The 26,718-nt window shown below is 35.2% G+C and overlaps 1 protein-coding gene across 4 annotated transcripts in view; it reads right to left on the bottom strand.

Annotated features, from left to right (window-relative positions):
• CFAP47 (cilia and flagella associated protein 47) overlaps positions 1–26,718 on the bottom strand; it is a 509,395-nt gene that overhangs the window by 97,765 nt on the left and 384,912 nt on the right. For all 4 annotated transcript variants that reach the window (XM_025439582.3, XM_025439599.3, XM_025439591.3 and 1 more), the window contains 2 exons: positions 24,300–24,456; positions 12,132–12,230 (listed from right to left, as the gene is read on the bottom strand). In XM_025439582.3, coding sequence (XP_025295367.3) covers positions 12,132–12,230; positions 24,300–24,456 — 256 coding nt within the window. Of the gene's footprint in view, positions 1–12,131; positions 12,231–24,299; positions 24,457–26,718 lie in introns of those variants that run through there.

The following is a 26,718-nucleotide window of genomic DNA, read 5'->3' as shown; positions in this document are numbered from 1 at the left end:
AAGATACTAGCCAATAGGATCCAACAGCACATTAAGAAAATTATTCACTATGGCCAAGTAGGATTTATCCCTGGGACACAAGGCTGGTTCAACACCCGTAAAACAATCAATGTGATTCATCATATCAGCAAGAGAAAATCAAAGAACCATATGATCCTCTCATTAGATGCAGAGAAAGCATTTGACAAAATACAGCATCCATTCCTGATCAAAACTCTTCAGAGTGTAGGGATAGAGGGAACATTCCTCAACATCTTAAAAGCCATCTACGAAAAGCCCACAGCAAATATCATTCTCAATGGGGAAGCACTGGGAGCCTTTCCCCTAAGATCAGGAACAAGACAGGGATGTCCACTCTCACCACTGCTGTTCAACATAGTACTGGAAGTCCTAGCCTCAGCAATCAGACAACAAAAAGACATTAAAGGCATTCAAATTGGCAAAGAAGAAGTCAAACTCTCCCTCTTCGCCGATGACATGATACTCTACATAGAAAACCCAAAAGTCTCCACCCCAAGATTGCTAGAACTCATACAGCAATTCGGTAGCGTGGCAGGATACAAAATCAATGCCCAGAAATCAGTGGCATTTCTATACACTAACAATGAGACTGAAGAAAGAGAAATGAAGGAGTCAATCCCATTTACAATTGCACCCAAAAGCATAAGATACCTAGGAATAAACCTAACCAAAGATGTAAAGGATCTATACCCTAAAAACTACACTTCTGAAAGAAACTGAGGAAGACACAAAGAGATGGAAAAATATTCCATGCTCATGGATTGGCAGAATTAATATTGTGAAAATGTCAATGTTACCCAGGGCAATATACACGTTTAATGCAATCCTTATCAAAATACCATGGACTTTCTTCAGAGAGTTAGAACAAATTATTTTAAGATTTGCGTGGAATCAGAAAAGACCCCGAATAGCCAGAGGAATTTTAAAAAAGAAAACCATAGCTGGGGGCATCACGATGCCAGATTTCAGGTTATACTACAAAGCTGTGGTCATCAAGACAGTGTGGTACTGGCACAAAAACAGACACATAGATCAATGGAACAGAATAGAGAACCCAGAAGTGGACCCTGAACTTTATGGTCAACTAATATTCGATAAAGGAGGAAAGACTATCCATTGGAAGAAAGACAGTCTCTTCAATAAATGGTGCTGGGAAAATTGGACATCCACATGCAGAAGAATGAAACTAGACCACTCTCTTTCACCATACACAAAGATAAACTCAAAATGGATGAAAGATCTAAATGTGAGACAAGGTTCCATCAAAATCCTAGAGAAGAACACAGGCAACACCCTTTTTGAACTCAGCCACAGTAACTTCTTGCAAGATACATCCACGAAGGCAAAAGAAACAAAAGCAAAAATGAACTATTGGGACTTCGTCAAGATAAGAAGCTTTTGCACAGCAAAGGATACAGTCAACGAATCCAAAAGACAACCTACAGAATGGGAGAAGATATTTGCAAATGACCTATCAGATAAAGGGCTAGTTTCCAGGATCTATAAAGAACTTATTAAACTCAACACCAAAGAAACAAACAATCCAATCATGAAATGGGCAAAAGACATGAAGAGAAATCTCACAGAGGAAGACATAGACATGGCCAACATGCACATGAGAAAATGCCCTGCATCACTTGCCATCAGGGAAATACAAATCAAAACCACAATGAGATACCACCTCACACCAGTGAGAATGGGGAAAATTAACAAGGCAGGAAACCACAAATGTTGGAGAGGATGCGGAGAAAAGGGAACCCTCTTACACTGTTGGTGGGAATGTGAACTGGTGCAGCCACTCCGGAAAACTGTGTGGAGGTTCCTCAAAGAGTTAAAAATAGAGCTGCCCTACGACCCAGCAATTGCACTGTTGGGGATTTACCCCAAAGATACAGATGCAATGAAACGCAGGGACACCTGCACCCCGATGTTTCTAGCAGCAATGGCCACAATAGCCAAACTGTGGAAGGAGCCTCGGTGTCCATCGAAAGATGAATGGATAAAGAAGATGTGGTTTATGTATACAATGGAATATTACTCAGCCATTAGAAACGACAAAAACCCACCGTTTGCTTCAACGTGGATGGAACTGGAGGGTATTATGCTGAGTGAAGTAAGTCAGTCGGAGAAGGACAAACATTATATGTTCTCATTCATTTGGGGAATATAAATAATAGTGAAAGGGAATATAAGGGAAGGGAGAAGAAATGTGTGGGAAATATCAGAAAGGGAGACAGAACGTAAAGACTGCTAACTCTGGGAAACGAACTAGGGGTGGTAGAAGGGGAGGAGGGCGGGGGGTGGGAGTGAATGGGTGACGGGCACTGGGGGTTATTCTGTATGTTGGTAAATTGAACACCAATAAAAAATTAAAAAAAAAAACAAAACAAATCAACTCCAAAGAAAGTAATCATCCCATTTAATACAGGCAGAAGAAAGTAAACAGAGACTTCTCCGAAGAAGACATACAGATGGTCAACAGACACATGAAAGATGCTCAACATCACTAATCATCAAGAAATGTAAATCAGGGATCTCTGGGTGGCGCAGCGGTTTGGCTCCTGCCTTTGGCCCAGGGCGCGATCCTGGAGACCCGGGATCGAATCCCACATCAGGCTCCCGGTGCATGGAGCCTGCTTCTCCCTCTGCCTATGTCTCTACCTCCCTCTCTCTCTCTCTGACTATCATAAATAAGTAAAAATTAAAAAAAAAAAATTAAAAAAAAAAAAAAGAAATGTAAATCAAAAGCACAATGAAATATCACCTCACATCTGTCAGAATGGCTATAATCCAAAACAGAGGAAACAAGTGTTGGCGAGGATGTGGTTAAAAAGGAACCCTAGTGTACTGTTGGTGGGAATGTAAACTGCTGCAGCCACTGAGGAAAACAGTATGGAAGTTCCTCAAAAAATTAAAAGTTGCATTACCATATGATCCAGTAATTCAATTACTGGGTATTTGCCCAAAGAATACAAAAATACTAATTCTAAAGGATATATGTACCCCTGTGTTTATTGCAGCATTATTTATAAGAGCCACATTATGGAAGCAGCCCAGGGCCCATCCATAGATGAATGGGTAAAGATGTGGTCCTATATATACAATGGAATACATAGGCCACAAAAAAGAATGAAATCTTACCATTTGCAGTGACATGAATGGATCTAGAGAGCATAATGCTAAGTGAAATAAGTCAGTCAGAGAAAGACAATGCCATATGATTTCACTTATATGTAGAATTTAAGAAACAAAGCAAATGAACAAATTAAAAATGAGTCAAATAAAAATCAGGCTCTTAATGATAGAGAACAGACTGATGGTTACCAGAAGAGAGGTTGATGGGGGTATGGGTGAAATAGGTGAAGGGGATTAAAAGTATATTTATCATGATGAGCACTGAATAATGTATGGAGTTTTGAATCACTATATTATATACCTGAAACTAATATAATGCTGTATGTTAACTATATTGGAATCAAAAATTTTTTTAATTCACAATTTTGAAAAAGACACTGGCTAGTTATAGACTAGTTAATTGATGAAACAATCTAGAAAATGACCATAAATCAGTTGTAGAGTATGTGCATATGAAGATACTATCTTATTAAACATACCCATCAATTAATTAATATATCAATAATACTAAAGGTACTAAACAGTTCATATATGCAATTATGCATCATTATATTATATAATGATAATATATTCCATATAAATCAAGTTATAAATTATTGATTACATTAAATGTAATAATTAACAATGTATTATTTATATATTAATTACATTAATGATGCTTCCATTCAGTGAAAGATCTGGTTTATTTCACAAATGATACAATTTGCTATCTGGCTTGTGGAAAAACAAATGGAAAACTTTGCACACCAAATACAAAGATCAATTTCAGATAAATTGCATATGTAAATATTTTTAAAACTTTTAAGTCTTAAAAAAGTTTAATGATCTATTTTCACATTGTTTGAAGAAGAAAAATCTTTCTAACCAAGACAGGTGACCCAGAGGATATAAAGACAGCATTTTACCATAAAATTACAAAAATTATGGGAAAAATTCTATAATTGAAGACAATAAATAATAGATTGGAAGAAATATGTCTCAGGGAGATATCAAAAATGTTTTTCAATGGATAACATGAAAAAGTTTTACAAATTCATGGCAGACGTAAAAACAACCTAGTATCATTTAAAATGAGCAAAAGTTATGCAAATAGAATTTACAAAAAGCCAAATGCAAAGAGCAATATTAGATGTGCAAGTTCTGCTTCCTGGAACCCAAAGAACTTGTATTTGCCAACTGAATGGCTTCATGTTGACAACAGAGGCATTTATTCTCAAAGAAGAAAGAGGGATGTTACCTAAAATTTATCTGTCTGCCTATGTATTTATGCTTATATAAAGCTAAAATAGAATATTGAAAAATTTTAAAGTTACATGGAAATGACACTAACTAAAATTATATCTGGTTAGTTTTATTTATATGTAGAAAATTATGTGAGAAAATAATGGCCTGATGTTTTAGAGAAAAAAATAGATTTAAGTGGAATAGAGCAACATGGTAAAGGTATTTTCCCTATGTATTTTTCTGCCAGGAATATTTATGTAACCAGAAGTAGGATCTCCTAATACTGTTATTACTCCAATGACAACCACCTAAACTGAGGCTCGAAATCTTTTCTTTAAGTTAAGTATAAAATTTAATTAGCCCATACAGATATTATTCAACATTCTATAAAATGTTTTGAATATCAAGAAAACAAAAGTGATATAATAGTCATTATATAATAATATTTTTTAATTATATTAATCTTTCTCATGAAAATGATTAAAGATTTTCTATTCTTTTTTTTTTTTTAAGATTTTCTATTCTTGAGCAAAGAATACTCTCATTGTTTTAAGTAAAGCCTTTATGTTTTCTAAGAAGCAATAGGAGAAAAGAAATAGTGAGCTGTTGTATTTAAAATTAGTAATAAAATATTAAGTATAAATAAACATAGAAGTAGCTTATAGTATGTGACAACAAATTGTGTATTTACTGTTGCTCTAATATCACAAAAAATGAGATATTATGTTAATAGTCTTGCTATTTTTAAAGGGTGATCTAAAATCATCTTGAGTATAATTTGTCCATTAGGCAAATGCAAAATATATAAAAAATATATAAAAAAATAAAATTTAAACATTTCCGAAGACATAAAGTTGATTAACTAGTGAAAATACATAAAATGACATTGATACAAAGATTCAGAATCACAGAAATGTCATTTTTCCTACATGTACAAAGTTAAAATTTAAATGACAAATTTAAAATAATTCCAATAAACATTCTATTAGGTTTTCTCTGGAGGTAATTGAGTTCATTATAACGGTCATATAGCCAGTATAACTCTGAAAAGGAAGAGTAATATGAGAGAACTAACCTCAACACATATTAAAACACATTATAAAGCCTCTCTAATTAAAATAATGTAGTTTTGGCTCTCAAAGAAAGATCAGTGGAATAGTAGTGATAACCCAGAAAGAAACCAAGTACACATGGCAGCATAGTCTAGGATAATGCTGGTATATTGAATCAGTACAGATAAAATGGGCTTTTAAATAAATCTTGAAGATTTATTTGGATAAACAGATGGAGGGGAAAACCATATTCTTAGATTTAAAAAATTCATCATTCAATATTTCTAAGATGCCAGTTACCCCCAAGTTGATACGTAATTTCAATATAATTCAAATACAAATCCTAGCAGGGACATGTGTGTGTGTCTATGTATCTGTATAGCTGTGTGTGTTTGAAAGTTAACTAGCTGATTCTAAAATTCTTATAAAAGTACAAAGGATTTAGAATAACTAAGGAAATCTTGAAGAGCAGGGAAAACTTGAAGGATTTATGTTACCACATATCAAGACTTGCCATATAGCTACAGCAATTAAGGAAGTATGGCATTGGTAAAAGGATGAATGAATGAGTAGACAACTGGAACTGAAAAGAAAGTCCAGAAACAGACTCACATACATACTGACATTGGATTTGGGAGAAAAGCGTCCCTGCTATACAATGAAGGAAAGGATGGCCTTTTCTATAAGTGGTGCTAGGGCAATTTGGTATACATAATGAATAAAATGAATCTTAACTTCCACCTCACCATATTTAAAGTTATTGAGATATGTATCAGGAAAAGTAAACAATAATGCTTCTGGTAAAAAAGAGAAATAGATCTTCATGACTTTATGCCCCAAGCTACCAAGACAATGGCCAGTACTTAGTACCTAGATATCAGCTCTCTGGGAGAAGTGCCTTCAGCTGTAGAGTCACCTGACTAAAGCCAAGCTCCTTTCCTGGGGCAGACCATATTTCATGATAGATCTATGTAGGCCCAGAGGGGTCAAGGAGATGGAGGTATAAGATCGGGGCATCCTCATCCCAAATTGGGCAACTCTGAAGAGGTAGCCTAGTTTCTATGCTTGCCATGGTGTGGGCCAACACTTCTGTCTCCACCTTTCCCTCTGTCCGGTCTTACTTTGTTCTCTTCTTCCCCAGGGCTGTTGATCCTGAAAGCACTCCCTAATAGACTTCTGCTTACTAACCCCCTTCTCAGAGACTGCTTCCTAGGAAAACTGTTTTGCAACAATGCTACTTGAGGTAGTTCTGAGTGAAACTTGGACAGATATTTAACATTTTTGTTTCATTATCTGTTGATAGATGTTTTACAGCTCTCTTCTATTTGTAGTAGCAGTATTATGTGGTTGGGTAAGAGCCCAAACCCAAGCTCCAGCATAGACTGTGGGTGTGATCTTGGACATTACTCCTACATATCTCAGCATACTCACCTAGCATAATGGTATGAATACAATCTATCTCATAGGGTTATTGTGAGGACTAAATCCATTAAAATATGTAAAGTGTGGGCAGCTTGGGTGGCTCAGCAGTTTAGTGCCACCTTTGGCCCAGGATGTGATCCTGGGGACCTGGGATCGAGTCCCATGTCAGGCTGCCTGCATTGAGCCTGCTTCTCCCTCTGCCTGTGTCTCTGCCTCTCTCTCTCTCTCTCTGTGTCTCTCATGAATAAACAAATAAAATCTTAAAAAAAAAAAAGTAAAGTGTTTCAAACAGTTCCTTGCACAGAGTACATTGCTATTGCTCACAGCAAGTGACACTGTTTTCCACTAAAATACTATTAAGTAAATTATTATATAGGTGACATGCCAAAATACGTGAAGATGGTATATGAACAACTGAAATTTGGTGATATTTTTAGTGAAAATGTTGAGTAAAAGTAGAATACATAAAGAATTAGAAATATCAAAAGGAAGAACAAAGCTGGATAATTTTAAAAGTATAGATACAAATATAGAAATGGATATCTACTATTCTGTAAGAAATTCTTTTCTAGAAAACTAGTATTCACCTAAGGCAACAAGACTCTTCTCAATGAGTAACTGATGAAAGTTAAAAGCATCTGTTTACCAATTGTTTCACCTAGAAAACAAATGGATTTCAGAAGAAAAAAGCCTAGTATTTATTTCTTTATTCATTTTTCAGAAATATACTTCCTGGCATGTATTGGCAGAATTCTAGTCTTGTTTCTAATAAAAACTGAAGAAATGAAAAAAAAAAAAAAACCCTGAAGAAATGGGGCGCCTGGGTGGCTCAGTGGTTGAACGTCTGCCTTTCTCTCAGGTCATGATCCCGGGGTCCAGGGATTGAGTCCCACATCGGGCTCCCTGTGGGGAGCCTGCTTCTCCCTCTGCCTATGTCTCTGCCTCTCTCTGTGTGTCTCTCATGAATAAATTAGAAAAAAAAAACTGAAGAAAGCCAGGAATTCATCTTTGTGTTGACTTATTTTCACCTATACAAATAATACTCATGACCAGTACATAATTTTAGTGTTTAGAAATGTCTTCACAGGGGCACCTGAGTGGCTCAACAGTTGAGCATCTACCTTTGGCTCAGGTCGTGATCCTGTTGTCCTGGGATGGAGTCCCACATCAGGCTCCCCGAGGGGAGCCTGCTTCTCCCTCTGACTATGTCTCTGCCTCTCTCTCTGTGCCTCTCATGAATAAATAAATAAAATCTTAAAAAAGAAATGTCTTCATATACACAATTGCAATTGTTCTTCAAAAAATATCCTGTTTGGTAAAACTAATTTTCACTTTTTATGATGTCCAGGTTAGGACCTAGAAAATACAGAAACTAGCTCAAGCTAACAACTTTTCTAGGTTACAGTCAAAACCAAAACACAACAGACTTTCAGACTACACATCTAATGCCAGTCCCTGTAGCTTGGATCTCCTCCTAGGGTCCTAGAAGTAGCACCTTATTCTCTAGATCTACAGTATGATATCTAATTCAACTAACCCCTTCCCCTCCCCTGGCCCTGATTTTTTAAATGTCACAGTCAGAGGACCCAGGAAAATGTTACAGCTAAAATTTTTTTCTCAAGGGTTTAATCTTGATTTTGCTTCAGTGACATTTGATTACTTCCTGGTGAAGGAGAAAAAGAACACTTCAAGTCTTATAAATGTATGAGCTTTGTAGCAGGATGTCTTCTGAGATCACAATTCACCTCTACTCTTATCTCATTCTTGGTTACTCAACCTAATTAGATGTGTAGACAAGAATGAGCTTCAAAGTGAAAGCCTGGCAGGTTAACATTCTTCACTGACAGGAAGACCCTTTTTTCTCCCCCTCCTGTCTAGTTCCTGTCACCAATTTTGAGAGAAAGATAACAAAAAGGACAGTGAACTTATTAAAAACAAAATGAAATATTGAGCTATTACAACATAGCATGGAACTCATCCTAAAGAAGAAAAATTCTAGGAAGAAAAAGTTTCTGTAGAGGACATGAAACTTTTTTTTTTTTTCCAATGTCAAAACAAACAAAAAAACAAAAAAACAAAAAACAAAAAATCAAAACCAGTGTCAACGGCTAGAATTCTAGTCTTGGTCGATATCTTCATATATAGAGATGTGATTTTATGAGAGGATTTTATAAATACAAAGGAACTTAAATTTCAGAAAGAAGTTAATATGAGAAGGTTTGCAGAAATTATTTGTACCTATGTCCTTTTGTCACATATTGATCAAAATATTTCAGAAGTTAGATTGAGACTGGGATGATGCCTAGAAAAGCTTAGCATGAAATGATGCAGCAGCATTCACATTTGAGAAACATATACTAGTCTTCACAGCTGTCACTTGGTCTCCCTTTAATGCTGAGCCCTTCGCTGAATTGAATTGAATGCACTGTCACAGGATATGGCACACTGGAGGGTAGGAGTTTAGAACTTCTTTGCTGAATTAGTTCATCGGAGAACAGTATTTACAAAAGTATGTTTCTTAGACAGATATATATTCCAAAAGCATGTTATCTCCTCTATATGGAAATATAGACAGCATTAGAAGAAAAAAGGTCCTAGGAAATCCTGCTATAAAGGAAATTTTGTTTAAGCTGGTATTTCCCAAATTTATCAAAGCATAGAACTTAGTGTTTTTTTTTTTTTTTTTTAAATCTCATATCACACCTATTTCTATCTCTTGAAATTAGTATTTCACTCTACACACTTAGGTAAACACTGGTCAAGAATAAGATAATCTCTATAGTTCTCAAGGACTCACCAAGGAAATGTTCCATGTAAAAGTGGAAAGAGTTTTAAAGTTATAAATGCTTTATATGGTGTAAGAGATTATACCTACAGGTAATTTTTATAGTATGATCAATGAATCTCAAAGTCTCTAAAAATGTCAATAGCAGTATTAGAAACAGAGCTCCCATGAGATCATGACCTGAGCTGAAACCAAGAGTCGGATGCTTAACTGACTGAACCACCCAGGCGTCTCTGGGTGAAATAAATTCTTTAAGAGATCATGAAAAGAAAGAAATGGAATAAGGAAACACAAAAAAAGAAACATAAAATTGTAACATTTAAACTGTATGGCACTTGAGCAAGGCCTGAAATATAGATCCATATAATAGAATATATATGATCTGAATATAGGTTGCAAAAATAAATAGCTTCAGAATGATGATTATTATCAGATGAAAAGATGGGAAGCTTGCTAGTTAAGTAGGGGAATCAAATTAGATTATAATTACATAGCAAAAAAGCAAAACCTGGATGATTTAAGAGAAAATTTAAAAGCTGCCCTTTTATGTATAACTCCTTCCCCATTACAAAATAGAAGAAAAAGAAAATGTAGGTGAATTTTTGATGGATTTCAGGATGTAGGAAGCCTGAAAGTGTAGAAACAATGGAAAAAATTTTAAAGAAGAAAATGTCTCATATACTCAATGGGTAAGTAAAATTAAAATATAAGAAGAAATGTAAATAATTAATACAAATATAATAAAGTTGTTATTTGGCATTCACGGGTTTTCCAACTTTTTGCTATTAATAACAATGCAATATTTTGATTCTTTCTGTAAGTGTTCTCAGCAGAGGGGTGTCTGTGTGGTGCAGTCAGTTAAGTGTCAGACTCTTGATTTAGGCTCAGATCGTGATCTCAGGGTCCTGAGATTGAGCCCCATGTTAGTCTCCACACTCACGTGAAGTCTGCTTAAGACTCTCTCTCCCTCTCCCTCTGCTCCTTCCCCTCTAAAATATATAAACAAATCTTTAAAAAAATGATCTCAGTAGAATTGCAACTGCTGGGTCAAAAGGGTGACAATTTCTAAGTTTCTTTATATACATTTACACAAAGTGCTTTACAGAAGCTATGCTGTGATTTGTATTCCCCAACCATTACGTGTTCAGATTTCACCATGGTTTCGAGGAAATACAAAAGTAAATATCAAAAAGGAAAAAGAAAACCTACATGGCTATCATTTAAATCAACATCTATTTGAATATCAATGACTATGAAAATATTTTCAATCATTCCTTGGCCATCTGCACTCACTCTTTTGTGAACTGCTGTTCACACTCTTTTTAATGTGTTACAAGAAAATTGAAAACAAACACTTTGAAGTCGTCCACAAGGAGATTTTGCTTTGCCATTAAGCAACTTTCTGAATCGCAATCTCCTTGATTTGACAAGAGTAATAATACCACTTACATATGGAGTTGTATCAAATGAAATAAAATAATGAGATTGAGGATGCTGATATAAATAGTACAATAAATAGAAAAAAGTCATGAACCCATTTGTATTGGGATGCTAGTAGTAGTCACTGATTGCAGTTAGTATTTTAGTATTATGCTAATTCATATTTTATCATGTTTACCATAACTATTATGATTAAATTATGTAAATAAAATATTATTATTTTTCAAAGATTTTATTTATTTATTCATGAGAGACAAACAGAGAGAGGCAGAGACAGGCAGAGGGAGAAGCAGGCTCCCCACAGGGAGCCTGAGCATGACTTAATCCTGGACCCTGGGATCACGCCCTGAGCTGAAGGCAGATGCTCAACCACTGAGCCACTTAGGTTCCCAATAAAAATATTATTTTAAGCAAATTAGTATTTTTTGAGCTTTAGATTTTAAGCAACTTCATTATTTATGTCTTAGGTTTTTTCCTATTCATCAATGTGCAAGTGGGATGATTAATACATAGTACAAATAGATGTACACTCCCTAATAATTTTTCAGGGAATCATTAGGTTTGTAAAGATGCAATTATTTTTCATGATTATGAATAGCTTTAGCATATTATTTATGTTTAATTTCCCAAAATAATCTTTGATTCACACACAAGTATTTTTTTTTAATTTTATTTTAAAGTAATCTCTACACCCAACATAGGGCTCAAACTCACAACCCAGAGATCAAGAGTCACATGCTCTACTGACTGAGCCAGCTAGATGCCCCTCACATGCTTAAGTATTAAGTGGTATGACTTTTCAACTAGTCAAAATCTCAAAGATAAAATATTTTACAAGTTGTACTTATATATTATGGAAAAAACAGCAAAGATATAATGAATATATATAAAGATTATACTACCCATGTTTTTCTATCAACTTACTAAAATTCATGTCCAAATTTTTAATTGTGTAATTGTTATTAAAATATACTAAGACAACAGACATAATTTCATCATCTCTGAAATACAAAAGCATACAGAATGACAGACTATAAAGTAGAGATCCATACCTTGTGTGTGACTCAAACCACTAAACTTGAAGGCAGAAGTCTCATGGAAGAAGCAATCCCAGTAACAGTTAATGCCATGATACTTGAGTTTTTCCCAACCTAATACAAATATAAAGAGATATTCTCCAATGTCACATTCAAAAGGAAAAATAGCAGCGGAGATTGAAATAGAATCCAAACTCTCCTCTAATGGGAAATTTTTCAGATGATTATTTTTCAAAGTATATTTTAAGATGAGATTTAAATGTCATTTTTGAAGAACATATTCAACATTATGAAAGTTTTTCTCTCTAATATTACAAAATATTAAAAAAACAATTCATACATTCTTAGAATTTAATGTATTCTACTCAAATAACAGATATTACTGACAGCCTGTTTGAGTCTACCACCTAAAAATGGATTGTAAAAAAAAATGGATTCTAGTAGTTTATATTTACATATGCATAAATGTATATGCATTGACAATAATTTAAACCAATAAATACAAAATCAATCAATTACCCAAAATGTCCTGGCTGTATAACAAGTACTTGCTTTTAGTGCTGCTTTATGAAAGATAAAAACCTCTTGTCAACACAGACATTTATGATATTAGGTACACTGAACTAGATATTAGCTGACACTGGCCTTGGAAAGGAATGGGAGTGCATATTACAACCCCTATGAAGGAGATTTTTGTAACATATGATAAAATTGTATCATATCTATCTACTGTTTGTAGAAATACACCTTCAATATACATCTGAAACATGAAACAATATACATGTAAGGGGATTATTTGTTTTATTTGTTTGTTTATTTATTTATTTATTTATTTATTTATTTATTTATTTATTTTTTATTGGAGTTCAATTTGCCAACATATAGCATAACACCCAGTGCTCATCCCATCAAGTGCCCCCCTCTGTGCCTGTCACCCAGTCACCCCCACCCTCCGCCCAACTCCCTTTCTACCACCCCTTGTTCGTTTCCCAGAGTTAGGAGTCTTTCATGTTCTGTCTCCCTTTCTGATATTTCCCACTCATTTTTTCTCCTTTCGTAAGGGGATTATTTGAATAGTAATATGCACTGGGGCATTATTTATATAGCAAATTATTAGAAATAATGAGAAGTTCCATCTATTGGAGACTAGACTATAATGCAGCAAAAACTGAGGTACTAATAAGTTATAGAAATCAATGAGAAAGGTGTTCATTAACTATTTTACTGGGATTTCAGATATATACATAATGTTAGGTGAAGTTGGCAAGGCGCAAAAAAAAATGATATGGTACTTCACGTTTGCATGAGAAAGAGGATGACACAGCACAGGACTAGATATGTATATATGCATTTATTCATATATGCTCATTTTTGCAAAACCAAACACAGTATGGATAAATAAGAATCAAATAAAAATGAAGATGGCTACCCACACAGTTGGTTGAGAATGTGGTAGAGGGTATAGGCCTAGGAATGAAATTTCTTTCAGTAGAACTTTTTATATAGTTTAGAGTTGTGAACAATATGTTTCACAAATTCAAAAATATAATTGAATTTAAAAAGTCTCAAAAAGCAAACTTTAAAACTGGATTTAAATTTAAAAAATAGTAAATCCATTTTTTGTGTAAGTTGACAACAAAACTACACAGAATAAAGAATTAATCAAAGAATATTTTGGCCATAGTTCCCTGACTGCTGTACTACAGTACAATATACTTTAGGCAGAAAAAGTATTGTAAAGATAGTTTTAATTTTATTTAGTAGTTTTCAGTTCTTTCTTCTTTTCTTCCCTTTTCTTTTTTTTTTTTTTTTTGTAGTTGTAAGAATATAGTAATTTTGACAGCATTAGCTAAAATAGTGACTATGATAGAGCAAATAAACTACACTGTTGTGTTGAGAACCAGGTTTCTCATGTGGGAGAAGGGAGAGAGAGTGATGTAAATTAAACAAGAACTCTGTGGTGTAGGATTGAAAGGGAACTATCAGTATGAAACAACATTTTTAAAAAAGATTTTTATTTATTCATGAGAGACACAGAGAAAGAGAGGCAGAGACATAGGCAGAGGGAGAAGTAGGCTCCCTGTGGGAAGCCTCATGTGGGACTTGATCTCAGGATCCTGGGATCATGACCTGACCCAAAGGCAGACGCTCAATTGCTGAGCTACCCAGGTGTCCCTGAAACAACATATTTTTTAAAGTAGCCTCATGCCCAGCAATGAACCCAACATAGGGCTTGAACTCATAGCTCTAAGATCAAGACCTGAACTGATATCAAGAGTCAGACACTTGGGACACCTGGCTTGCAAAGGATCCTGCTGGCCAAACTAGAAAATATCCAAAAGAATAATAATGAATAAAAAAACAAAAACATAAAGACAAAGTAACTCCAATCCTCCTAGGCTCTCCCTCTTATAACTAAAACTTGTCAAACATAACAGACGACCCTGGGGAGGCTTTAAAAGCATGGGAAGAAGGTAATTTGAGGAACAACATGGTAGTGAGGTCCTGATTTCTTTTTTCTTTCTTTCTTTTTTGTTTTTTTTTTTTTTTTTTTTTTTTTTTTAGGAGGCACTATGCTGGGCATAGAGCCCTATGCAGGGCTTGAACTCACAATCTTGAGATCAAGACCTGAGCTGAGATCAAGAGTTGGATGCTTAACCGACTGAGCCACCCAGGTGCCCCAAATTCCTGGTTTCTATACTGCCTTTTCTATATACTGGACAAGGCATCGCAGAAGCCTCAAACCCAGATCAGCAAAGAGGGGTAGACAAAAAAAAAAAAAAAAAAAAAGAGGAGGGAAGAAGCTGATCTTTTAGATCCTGCTGGTAGACACAGGCAGCACTCTGATTCTCTGCTCGGCAGCAGGTTGAGAGAAACGGTAACAAGGGTAGAGTGTATCTAAATGAATGAATGAATGAATGAATGAATGAATGAATGAATAAAAATGGTCCGACAATATTCTGTCCACAAGAAACTTTTTCAAATTTAGTAACATTGGTAGTTTGAAAGAAAAAGGATGGAAAAAGATGTACCATGCAAATGTTAATTATAAGAAACAGGAATGGTTACATTAATACCATATAAAATAAATTTCAGAGAAAATTAAATTACTAGAGACACAGAGAGGCATTACATAATATAAGATATTGATACACGAGGGAGACATACAATCCTAACATATCTATAATAGATAATGGAGCCTCAGCTTACATAAAGCAAAAATCGATGGAGCTGAAAAAAGAAATAAACAAATACACCATTATAGTTGTGTCATCCCTCTTTCAGCAACTGATAGAATCACTAGTCAGAAAATCAGCAAGGATATGGAGGACTGAAATAACAAAATTAACTGACAGAATTTAAATGACATGTGTAGAACATTCTACAAAACAACAGAAGAATACGTATTTGTTTCAAGTGCCTGTGGGACGTTCACTAAGACAAACCATATCCTAGGTCATAAAACAAACCTCAACAAATTGAAAATAAACTAAGTTATACAGATCATGTTCTTTTGACCATAGGAAATCAATAATGGAAAGAAAAAGGGAAAAAAAAGAGGGTCTTAACACAGCCTTTTCCAGTCTGTCCTGGCGCCATTCTTTGAATGTCTTCTCAAAACCAATAAAAATTTGTTGTAATTCAAAAACTCCACAAACAAGCTCAACAGTCCTCAGTGCAAGAGGAAAAATGAAAAAGTAAGAGATTTCTTTTTCTGTTGGTGTAAGAGTTATGGATTTTTACAAATATTAGCTTTAGGGTTTTTAAAAAAATGTTTATGTGTGTGTGTGTGTGTTTGTGAGAGAGAGAGAGAGAGAGAATGAGGGGGGAGGGGCAGAGAGAGAGAGAGAATCCAAGCAGATACTGTGCTGAGCACGGAGCCGGACACAGGGCTCAATCTCAAGAGCCTGAGATCATGACCTGAGCCAAAACCAAGAGTCAGACATTTAACTGACTGGTGCCCCTAATTTGTTTTTTTTTTAAATTGCTCTTAAAAGTCATAAGGTCCTCCTGGAGATTTGGATACAGAGAAATCCAGAGAAGAAAGAGATAGGTGTCAAAATCAATTCTATTAACATTTTGTTATGTTCTTGTTTTCCCAGACTCAGGGACATTACTCAGAAATAAAATGGTAATGACACTCTTAAACAAAGAGATCAAGTAGCCACCCCTGAATAAAGTGTGGGCCATCAGACAATACATGTTTGGTGGTCAAAGAATCATCAGAATCACTAGCTACAAGCAACCTTAGTGATTACGTGGTGCATCCTACAGTGTGTTAGGAGATGAAGAAGCCAAAACATAAAAAATAATAATAAAAAATAAAAAATAAATAAATTCCTTGCCTAAGGTCACACAGCTTGTGTCTTCTGAATTTACATCCCCACATGCTTTTATACATTAAATATTCTGTGAATAAATGTGATGATGTGATCATTTGAAAATAATAAAAGTTGAGATGTAAAAGACCAAAAAGAAAAAAATCCATGAAGCTGTACTCATACTTAAAGATAGGAAAAGTGGGGGGAAGAGGAAAAGCAGAGGAAAAAGCTTTTTTTCCCCCTAATATAAGAATATCCAGGGGCACCTGGGTGACTCAGGTGGTTAAGCATCTGCCTTCTGTTAAGGGTCATGGTCTGAGAGTCCTGGGATCAAGCCCTGCATTGGGCTCCTTGCTGAGTGGACAGTCGGCCTCTCCCTTCCAATTGGCTAATGCTTGTTCTCTCTTTCTCTCACTGCCTCTCTCTCTCTCTCTCTCAAATAAATAAAATCTTAAAAAATATATGTTACCTCTAGCTAATAAAAAACAGCGAGAGTGATAGACATAGAAACTGATACTAGTAGGGATACTAAAACTTTTCATCAAGTGAAATGTTGTAAGGGAAGAGGTTATTCACATTGTTTCAAATTATCACCCCCCTCATGCACAAATTATTTATTAGTTATAAGGGGGAAAGATGACCTTATGACATAAAGATCTGGTGGACACAACCTTAACCAAGTGATTAAGCTCAGCATCCCCAATAATGGGCCTTGGTGTCTCCTGATGTGTTGCAATAAGTACACAGTATGTGATATTCTTCCCAAAATCTTAGTCATAATTGAATAATAAAGACACAAAGATAAAATAAATCAAAGTACGTCAATGCAATGTAGTTATTATAGAGCTGTTAATATATTTAGGTAGTTCTATATTTTCTAACATAAAATAATCTCCAAGATATGTAACATGAATTTATGAACTGGAACTTTTTGTACAAAAAAAAGAGAGAAATCCATAATGTGCAATATTATATAAAACAACTGGCCTGGACTCTTTGAAATTCCAGTATTGTAAGAGACTAAACAAGGTGGGAGGGAATTTTTAGATTTATGGGACTTAAGAGATCTGATGACCAAATGCAATGCACAGTCCTTAATTGGATCCCAGATTGGAAAAAAGATAAAATTTTTAAGTTATAAGCAATGTTTTGGGGACAACTGGCAAAGTTTTACTGTGGAGTATATGTTAAATATTAACATATGTATATTAAATCTTTGTGTATGATATGGCATTGCAGCTATGTTGTAGAAAGTTCCTTCTCTAAGGCTATAGATGCTTTAGAGATGAAATTATGTCTATAGAGATGGGATATAAAGCAAATTCCCCCAAATTAACAACTGATGAAGCAGATAAGTCTATACCAAAAGTATAGGACTATTCATTGTACTGTACTCTTCTGTAGGTATGAAAATTTTCAAAATAAAAGTGTCTTGGGGTGCCTGGGTGGTTCAGTCAGTTGACCACCTGCCTTTGGCTCAGGGTCCTGGGATCGAGCCCCGAATCCAGCTCCCTGCTCAGTGTGGAGTTTGCTTCTCCCTCTCTCTCTGCCCCTCCCCATCACTTGTGTGCATGCTCTCTCTCTCAAATAAATAAATAGGAAATAAGCTCTATTGATTGACATTAAGTATATGAGATGATAATGTTACATGTATATATTTCACAAATCAATATATACACATAAAACTGAATGCTGAGAAATAGTTACTAGTTGAGGTATATGATTTTTAAATATATTTTGAGACCTCTGTGTAAAGACCAGTGCTTCTGAAAGTGTAGTCTTCTGACAGCCTACACTAGAAAAAATTATGTTGGTAGAGTCTTATCATAGACATAATGAATCAGAATAACTGAATGTGGACCTGGGAATCTAAATTTTGATAAGTTCTCAATTATTGGTTGTTGACTTTTAATAGCTACTAAACAAGAAAAAGAGGAGTTCCAAATATTAAGTCTCCTAAAAAGTATCTAGAGTAAAACAAAACAAAACAAAGATTATAAGCAAGTTGAATCTCAGATTACTTTTCGAAAAAGCGGCTATAACAGTAATTTTATATTTAATTTTCCACACTACAAAAACATTAGCTATTTGCTGTAAGCAAAGCAAACTAAGACAAACAATCTAATTAAATTAGGGTATAAAGGGACTGCTTTATATTTGATACTCCAACATCCCTGCCTGCCAATCTCAAAACTCCTAGTACTATTTATTTATTTATGTATTTATTTATTTATGTATTTATTTATTTATTGAAATACTTAAAAAGTTGATTATCTCAATTTGGGAGAGACTTTGAGAGTGTGGTACTTTTTCTTACACCTATTTCTCTCTCTTTTTATGTATACATAAAGCTATGCACCCCTTGATTGGCAATATAAAATGATTACTACATATTTAACATAAATATTTTAGATAAGATTCAGGGGGTCTCCAGGGACAAGATTTTCATAAACTAATTCTAACATGTCAAATCAAATGCACTAGACGTTGTCTCTCTGTCCTGTATCATTAATATGTCATAACTACGCTACACTGTGTGCTTTATTACTTTACTGCTGGTGAACACCATGGTCATAAAGAACCCTGAGTCAACAAGAAGTCAACATAGTATTTTGTTTACATCAATCAACTCTCAAAATGGAAGTTGATATTTGAAAAACTAATATGATAATTGGTAGGTATACCTCTATCCCTATGTTACTTTGTTTTTGCTCTTCAGTAAAACTATTGATGTCTAGAAAAGTATCCACTTAAACATTTGAATCAAATCACTAATACTGCATTTAAATTTGAATTCAGTAGGAAGAGTGAATAATCTCAAGACTATAGCTATTTTAGTAGAAATCAAAACTGCTACTTTACATGCATCAGTTACTGCTTCATTCACTTATGTAACTTTGAGGTATATAACCCATAGTGATATTTCACAAATAGATTGCCACATGAGATCAAAATCTGGTGTATATATGTATATTGCCGATATAGTTATTTTGAAATTTGCATATGTTTTCAGCATAAAATAGATGCTCAGTAAATAACCAGTGACTGAAGATTCAATTCCTGCTCTATCAACAATGACAACACTGAAATACTCATTTAGGTAAAAATAAAGCTATGAGTTAATGTAACCCCTGCCATTAATGAGCACAGATTAGCAGGTTTGGAATGTGGTTACACGAACAAGGGCACATACATACATATAATGGAGATGTGTCCTTAAGTTCCTAAATTCATCAGGTCCTATTTTCTAATGTTTTGACTCAGACCCATTCATGGCTACCTTTCCTTTTTCCACCTTTATTTCTGGCTAAGTGGGGTAGCAACTTGAAAGCAGGGATAGGGGTGGAGGGCATAATTACTGATCGGAGAGGATTGTGGGAACTGAGTCTACTGAAAGCAGTCAGAGCAAGGATACATGTCCAGGCTGAACAAGTAGGCCAAGATAGGAAATCCAAACATGTGTTGATGAGACAGAGCCAGAGTCTGATGGCAGAGTTAAAAAGAGAAAGGAAAGATCTGAAGAGCTGAGAAAATGCAAAAGGAGTGGCAGTCAGAGGTATTTCCTGAGGTCCTTTGATTGGGCAGGGGGAGGCTTGTTTTCCTTGAGATCTTAGGGGAGGAAGCAAGTGCCATTCTTTAGAGCCTTATTGGGATGGGGATTTATAAGTACCATCTGTAAGCAGACAACTTAGAATCCCAGTTAGGTGGTCCTGGAGAAGACAGCTAGATGTGATGAGTTCAAGACACTGTTCAATCACTTACTCATTGTATGGCTTTGGGAGATTTCTAAGCTTCAGATTCTACATCTGAGAAACCTCTCAGAGTGTTTTTAAAGATAAGGTATAGTCACATTTACAGAGCTCAAATGTGGTACCAAGTGAATGTATAACAAAGTGAGTTTCGTAGGTTATTTGAAGCTTTTGTGTACCATCCTGCTCCTCATGGGACTCATAATGGTCCCCTTTGGAGAAGTCTCCACTATTCTCTGAGTGTTTAGGCCATTTCCTCTCTAGCCACCCTACCTCATTCACCATTTAAAGGTGGCATGAATTAAGATATGAATAGATCCTTGAAATATAAGCTTTTCAACACCTTGCCTTGTGTAATGTTCAACTGAAAGAACTTAGAGACAACGTACAATAGAATTAAAGAATTAAATAGAATTTAATTAAATAGAATTAAAAGATTTTTGAATGTCAAAAGGCAGTATTTCTGAGATAAGTGATTAAAATGGAAATAGCTAAAATATCAGCAGAAGAAAAGACATTAGAGAATTGGCAATATAAAAGTTTGAGAATGAGTTTGCAATTCTAAAAACATTGCCTTCTTGGAAAATGATGTGTTTTGAAAGATATCTTTTCCTATATATCTTATCTATCTTATCTGTCTGTCTATCAAAAGAAAAATCAGGAATGCAGGATCTGAAATACTGTGAGATCTCTCTCTCTCAGCAGCCACCAACTTGATGCTATCAACTTCCCTTAGGGGATTCTGTGAATTCTGTAGCATCTGCAGAAATACTGACATCTTCTTTCGAAAGATAGCAAGGGAATACATAGTCCTATCATGAGGTAATTTTTTAAAAAGATTTAATTTATTTATTCATGAGAGATACACACACACAGAGAGAGAGAGAGAGAGAGAGAGAGAGAGAGAGAGAGAGAGAGAGGCAGAGACACAGGCAGAGGGAGAAGCAGGCTCCATGCAGGGAGCCCGACATGGGACTTGATCCCAGGTCTCCAGGATCAGGCCCTGGGCTAAAGGTGGCGCTAAACCGCTGAGCCCCCCGGGCTGCCCTCATGAAGTAATTTTAAGACATTTGTAAATATTTAAATCAGTAGGTATTAATTTATTACCTTTTGAAATGAGTATATTAGGCATACATGTTAAATATTTTTATCCTTGTCAGTCATGTTTCCTTGTGGCCCTTCAACAATTCAGGCCAGCTTATGAGGCTTAGTTGCTAAGGAATATGAATGCGAGAAGTCATGAACATGGTGGCTAGAAAAAATAGAACCCACAAAGAAAGAAGGAAGAGGTGAGAGAGAGAGAGAGAGATTTCATTACCACGAAAAGGAAAGGAGAAATATTTTCATAAAGGAAAAGGAGAAAGTGAAAGAAAGGAAGATTTCAGAGGTTTTGTCTTTTTTTTTTTTTGTCCCTGGTCTCCTCAGGTTGAAGCAAGGAGGAGAACCAGAGTCTGAACATTTACTCAAGAGAGAGGGAGTTTGGGGCGCCTGGGTGGCTCAGTTGGTTAAGCGTCTGCTTTGGCTCAGGTCAGGAGCTCAGGGTCCTGGCATTGAGCCCCATGTTGGCTCCCTGTTCAGCGTGAGTCTGTTTCTCCCTCTCCCTCTTCAGTTGCCCCTCTGCCTGCTTGTGTTTGCTCTCTTTCAAAAAAATAAATATAATCTTAAAAAAATTTTAAAAAAAGAGAGAGGGAGTTTGCTTAAAAGAGACTGTTTTATTTATTTATTTATTTATTTATTTATTTATTTATTTTAATTTATTTTTTATTGGTGTTCAATTTACTAACATACAGAATAACCCCCAGTACCCGTCACCCATTCACTCCCACCCCCCGCCCTCCTCCCCTTCCACCACCCCTAGTTCGTTTCCCAGAGTTAGCAGTCTTTACGTTCTGTCTCCCTTTCTGATATTTCCCTCACATTTCTTCCCCCTTCCCTTATATTCCCTTTCACTATTATTTATATTCCCCAAATGAATGAGAACATATAATGTTTGTCGAGACTGTTTTAAATACAAAAGACTAAGAAATCTTTCATTGTCAAACTTACTGTTTTTTTCTGTTATATAGCAAAACCATTTTAGACCAATTAAAGAAAACCAAGAAGCCACAAATTACTTCATATTCTATTTTTAATGTTAACAATCTTGATCCAATATGTTTTTATAACATTCTCATAGTTATGAGGTGATTTGGCTGCAATTCCCTTGAAAATTCCATCCCTTGGACAGATCCATTTATCAGCCTTGTGTGTTGTTCCCATACCAGGAATTTTGAGCACCAGAAGTGGTACAAACTTCACAAACATGTATTTTCTTGGTGCCTATCTAAATTTGTGATTTCTAATCCCAGCCAAATACAATAACTTTTATATTTTAATTGTGTCAGCTCCATCCTCAATTCCCTCCAGCAATGATTTCAAACCACTGGGCCACTCTTCAAATCTCTTATTCTATCGCCTTTCCTCAGCAGATAAAAATATTAACATAACTGCACTTAATTCCCAAGTCCCTCTGCGATCTAACAATTTATCCACAGTCACATTTGTTTTATCCTATTTCCACCTGTTCAAAGGCATAAATGCTGCTCCTGTTCATGGCTCTTCCTTCAGGTCGGATCTTAGTCCTCCTAGAGCCTTACCCATCAGTAAAACCCTAACCCTTTTACAGTTGTAAGTTCTGCTCCACCCTGGCTTCTTCTTTCTGCCTATACATAGGTTCACATCTCTTTCATATTAAAATGCTGACTTCCTTGAGTTTCTAATCAACTTTTAGTAAATACTGCCGTGTCTCTCCTCAGCACAGCCCAAGTCTTCATAAGGGAATTGTACATTAGATGACATTATGTTCTTAGTTTTTACTTAATTATTTCATACCAGGAGTAAATGATCAGGAAATGATCAGGAAAGATGAAAACTTCAACAGGTAAATGATAGTGTTCAGCTTCAACTTTAATAAAAAAAATAGTCATTTGCAATCATGATAAAATACAGCTTTGCCTCAATCAGATTGATGGAGATTAAGGAGAATACTACTGGTCAGGGTTTACAAGGTTCAGGAAAAGTGAAGTGTGTCTGTAATACATTCCTGAGAGCAGCATGAATTGCAACAGTATAACTATTCTGGAGAGCAAGTTGGTTATTTATCTCAAAAACCTTAACATATATGCATTCCTTTTGGCCCAATGTTTGAGCTATATACAATGAATTGTGGTAGTAGTAGTAGTTTTAGTAGATGTAGTAATATTTGAAAAGATAAATTAGTGATGTCTAATACTAGATTTAAAATGTGTTTCAGAAAACTCATAATGAGTTGGTTTTCAGACCTTCATTATTTGATCTTTTAATAAAAAGTAAACAAACTCCACATGATCTTATTTAAAAACATGTATCTTCAATATGACATGAAAAAAAACACAAGTTTTGTTAGAACCAAAATTTAATCCAAATATGCTATTTATAAAAAAAACTGGGTGAAAACAGTATGAAGTTTCCTTCAAAAGCTAAAATAGAAGTACCCTACGATCTAGGAATCACACAACTGGGTATTTACCAAAAAAATACAAAAACACTAATTCCAAGGGATACATGCACCCCTATGTTTAAATGATGACGATAATGGGTGATATGTGAAATTATTAAATTTCTATGTTGTACACCTGAAACAAATATAACACTGTATGTTAACTATATGAGAATTAAAATTTTTAAAAAAGAAAAGGGAGAAATGAAACAAGACCAAAACACAAACCAAAAACAAAAACACTAGAATTTCTAAAAACTGTTAAGGAATCAGCACTGGCATATTTGAGTCATATCACAATTATTTCATAAATCTATTACTTTACATATTTGGCTTTACAGATAAAATTGGAAGAACTTGACTTGGTACATAGATTCTTAATTTCTTAATCTGGCTCCACCATTTATAAGCTGTGATTTCAGCCAAGATATTTCGTCTCTCATATCTTGTTTTCTCTTTTATAAAATGATGCTGTTGAAATAGCTAATGGATCTCTAAATTGTAAATTATCTCTATCATGGTCTGATTCTGTGATACAATCAGTTCGACTAATGATTACAAAATAACATATGCAAAATATAAAAAAAACACTTACTTGTTAGTACAATATTGACCAAAACCTCTTCCTTGGTGGGATTTTGGAAAGGTATAACAAGAATCGATTGAAGATGGAGGTATGTGGTTATTCTCTCTATGTCTATAGGCTGAGGGAATAGTCCTACTCCAGAGAGGCAAAACATCCATTCTTTAAACTGTTTAAAGATAAAATATTCGTGAGATATATATCCTAATCACATACATTTTCTTCGCAACCCTTAATAAATGTGATATGCATAAAAATCTTGGTAGATAAGAAACATTTCGGGGTGCCTGGGTGGCTCAGGGAGTTAATTCTTGATTTCGGCTCAGGTTGTGATCTCAGGGTCATGAGATCAAGCCCCATGTTGGGCTCCATTCAGTGGGGAGTCTGCTTCTCTCCCTCTCTCCCTTTGCCTTTCCTCCTTGGTCTCTCTAAAATAAATAAATGGATCTTTATTAAAAAAACAATTTGTTGTTAATATTTAATATGCATTGTTTTATATATTTTTCTTTTCTGAATTCCTTTTGATTTTATTGAATAGTCAATGTATTTCTACACTACAAAAAGGGGCAAAAAACCAATACTCGGGCAGCCCGGGTGGCTCAGTGGTTTAGCGCCGCTGTCAGCCTAGGGCCTGATCCTGGAGACCCGGGATCGAGTCCCACATCGGGCTCCCTGCATGGAGCCTGCTTCTCCCTCCGCCTGTGTCTCTGCTTCTCTCTCTCTGTCCCTCATGAATAAATAAATAAAATCTTAAAAAAAAAAGAGAGAATACTCAAATATTAAACATATTTCTATGCTTAAAAGGTTATTTATAGCAACATAAAAGAGAAATCTTTATGAAAACCTTGCATTTCTGCTCAAGGTTTTTTAAAAAATCAGTTTGCCTAGTGAACCGGATACTAAACACTACATGAAGTTCCCAAAATTTTAGGGTGAATTTCAAATGAAATTCAGGTAGTTATCATATGAAGGAAAAGATGGTGAGGCACAGATTGAAGTCCCACTAAAAGGAAGTGCACAACTGCATGCCATTCTGTTTATCCCTACTGTCTAGTACAGTGTATGTTCCGCTATGACAGGAAAGGAAAAAATGACTCAAAAATGATGTGAAGGAGATTGCATGTAGCCATTGTTCTTATTTGAGTTTCACAAACCTGCAAAGCACTGTTTGAAAATGTTCCTTTGTGTTCATTTAGAATAAAAGTCCCAAGAGTACAACTGACTGTGACTCAGTTCTGCACTGAACACTGCTAATGTTACAGATGAATAAAGAGGTCACAAAATGAAAACCAACAAACAATAACCTAGCCTATAATCTCTTAAACTACATCAATGTGTCCAGGCTGAAACTCCAACAAAAGAGGAAAATTTTTAAGATCATTTCAAACTAGGACAGATGGTGACAGTAAATCCATAAAATGCTGTCTCGGTATAGGAAGGATTAAAGGTAAGTTTTATCTGCATAGATCTTCAAATGATTGCATTACTTTTAGTTAGAGATTCTACTAGAAGAATACAAGTACACTATATTTTCACTTGCAATGTCCTAACCTGATTCCGCACAATTGAATGACTGGAATCAAGCATCAGAGCTCGATTATATTAACAACTGTTCTACACAAGTTACTCGCTTTTTTGGCTACTTAATAAAAATCAATCCTGGATAACAGAAATGAAGTTATTTTAAACCACTGAGAATGAGCCAAACTACAAAAACGAGAAGGTCATGTTTTCACATCTCACCAAGTGGCCTAGAATAGTGGAGCTTCTAAACTAAGCTACATCCCACCATCATTGAACACTAGTATCCAACAACTGCCCTGGCATTGCTTAAATTATGCCATTAGGTTCAGAGAGGGAAATTAAAAAGTATCCAAATGAACATGGCCATTAAAAAAAAAAGTCACATTTTTAGCTTATCTTTATCTCAAACTTTTTTGAAAAAAGACACAGCACCACCTTAGAGACCCAATTCTAGGGGTGCCTGAATGGCTCAGTTGGTTAAGCATCTGACTCTTGATTTTGGCTCAGGTCATGAGGCTCCACACTCAGCAGGGAGTCTGCTTGAGATTCTTTCCTTCTCCTTCTGCTCCCTCCTGCATACTTTCCTCTCCCTCTCCCTCTCCCTCCCTCCCTCCCTCTCTCTCTCTCAACTAACTAACTAAATAAATAAATCTTTAGAAAAAAAAGATCTGCCTTGTTAAAATTATTTTTGTAGAAGGAAATAATCTCCACTATACTTTCCCTCTTCTGTATGAAAAGGATAATTATTTTTCATTCTTTAGTATTTTTGAGAATCAAGCATACTTCCAGAGCATTGCTTCAGTTTACATAAAAGTTAGTCATCATGTAGGAAATTTAATAGCCTAAATTTCTTCTTCTGAAGGTAAATTACACGTTTTAGAAAAGAGGATATTCCAGTCACCCACAG

The sequence above is a fragment of the Canis lupus genome, chromosome X (assembly GCF_003254725.2).
Source record: "Canis lupus dingo isolate Sandy chromosome X, ASM325472v2, whole genome shotgun sequence".
Taxonomy (NCBI): Eukaryota; Metazoa; Chordata; class Mammalia; order Carnivora; family Canidae; genus Canis; species Canis lupus.
Note: the sequence above shows the minus strand (reverse complement) of the source record. Positions and strands in the feature narration are given on the sequence as shown.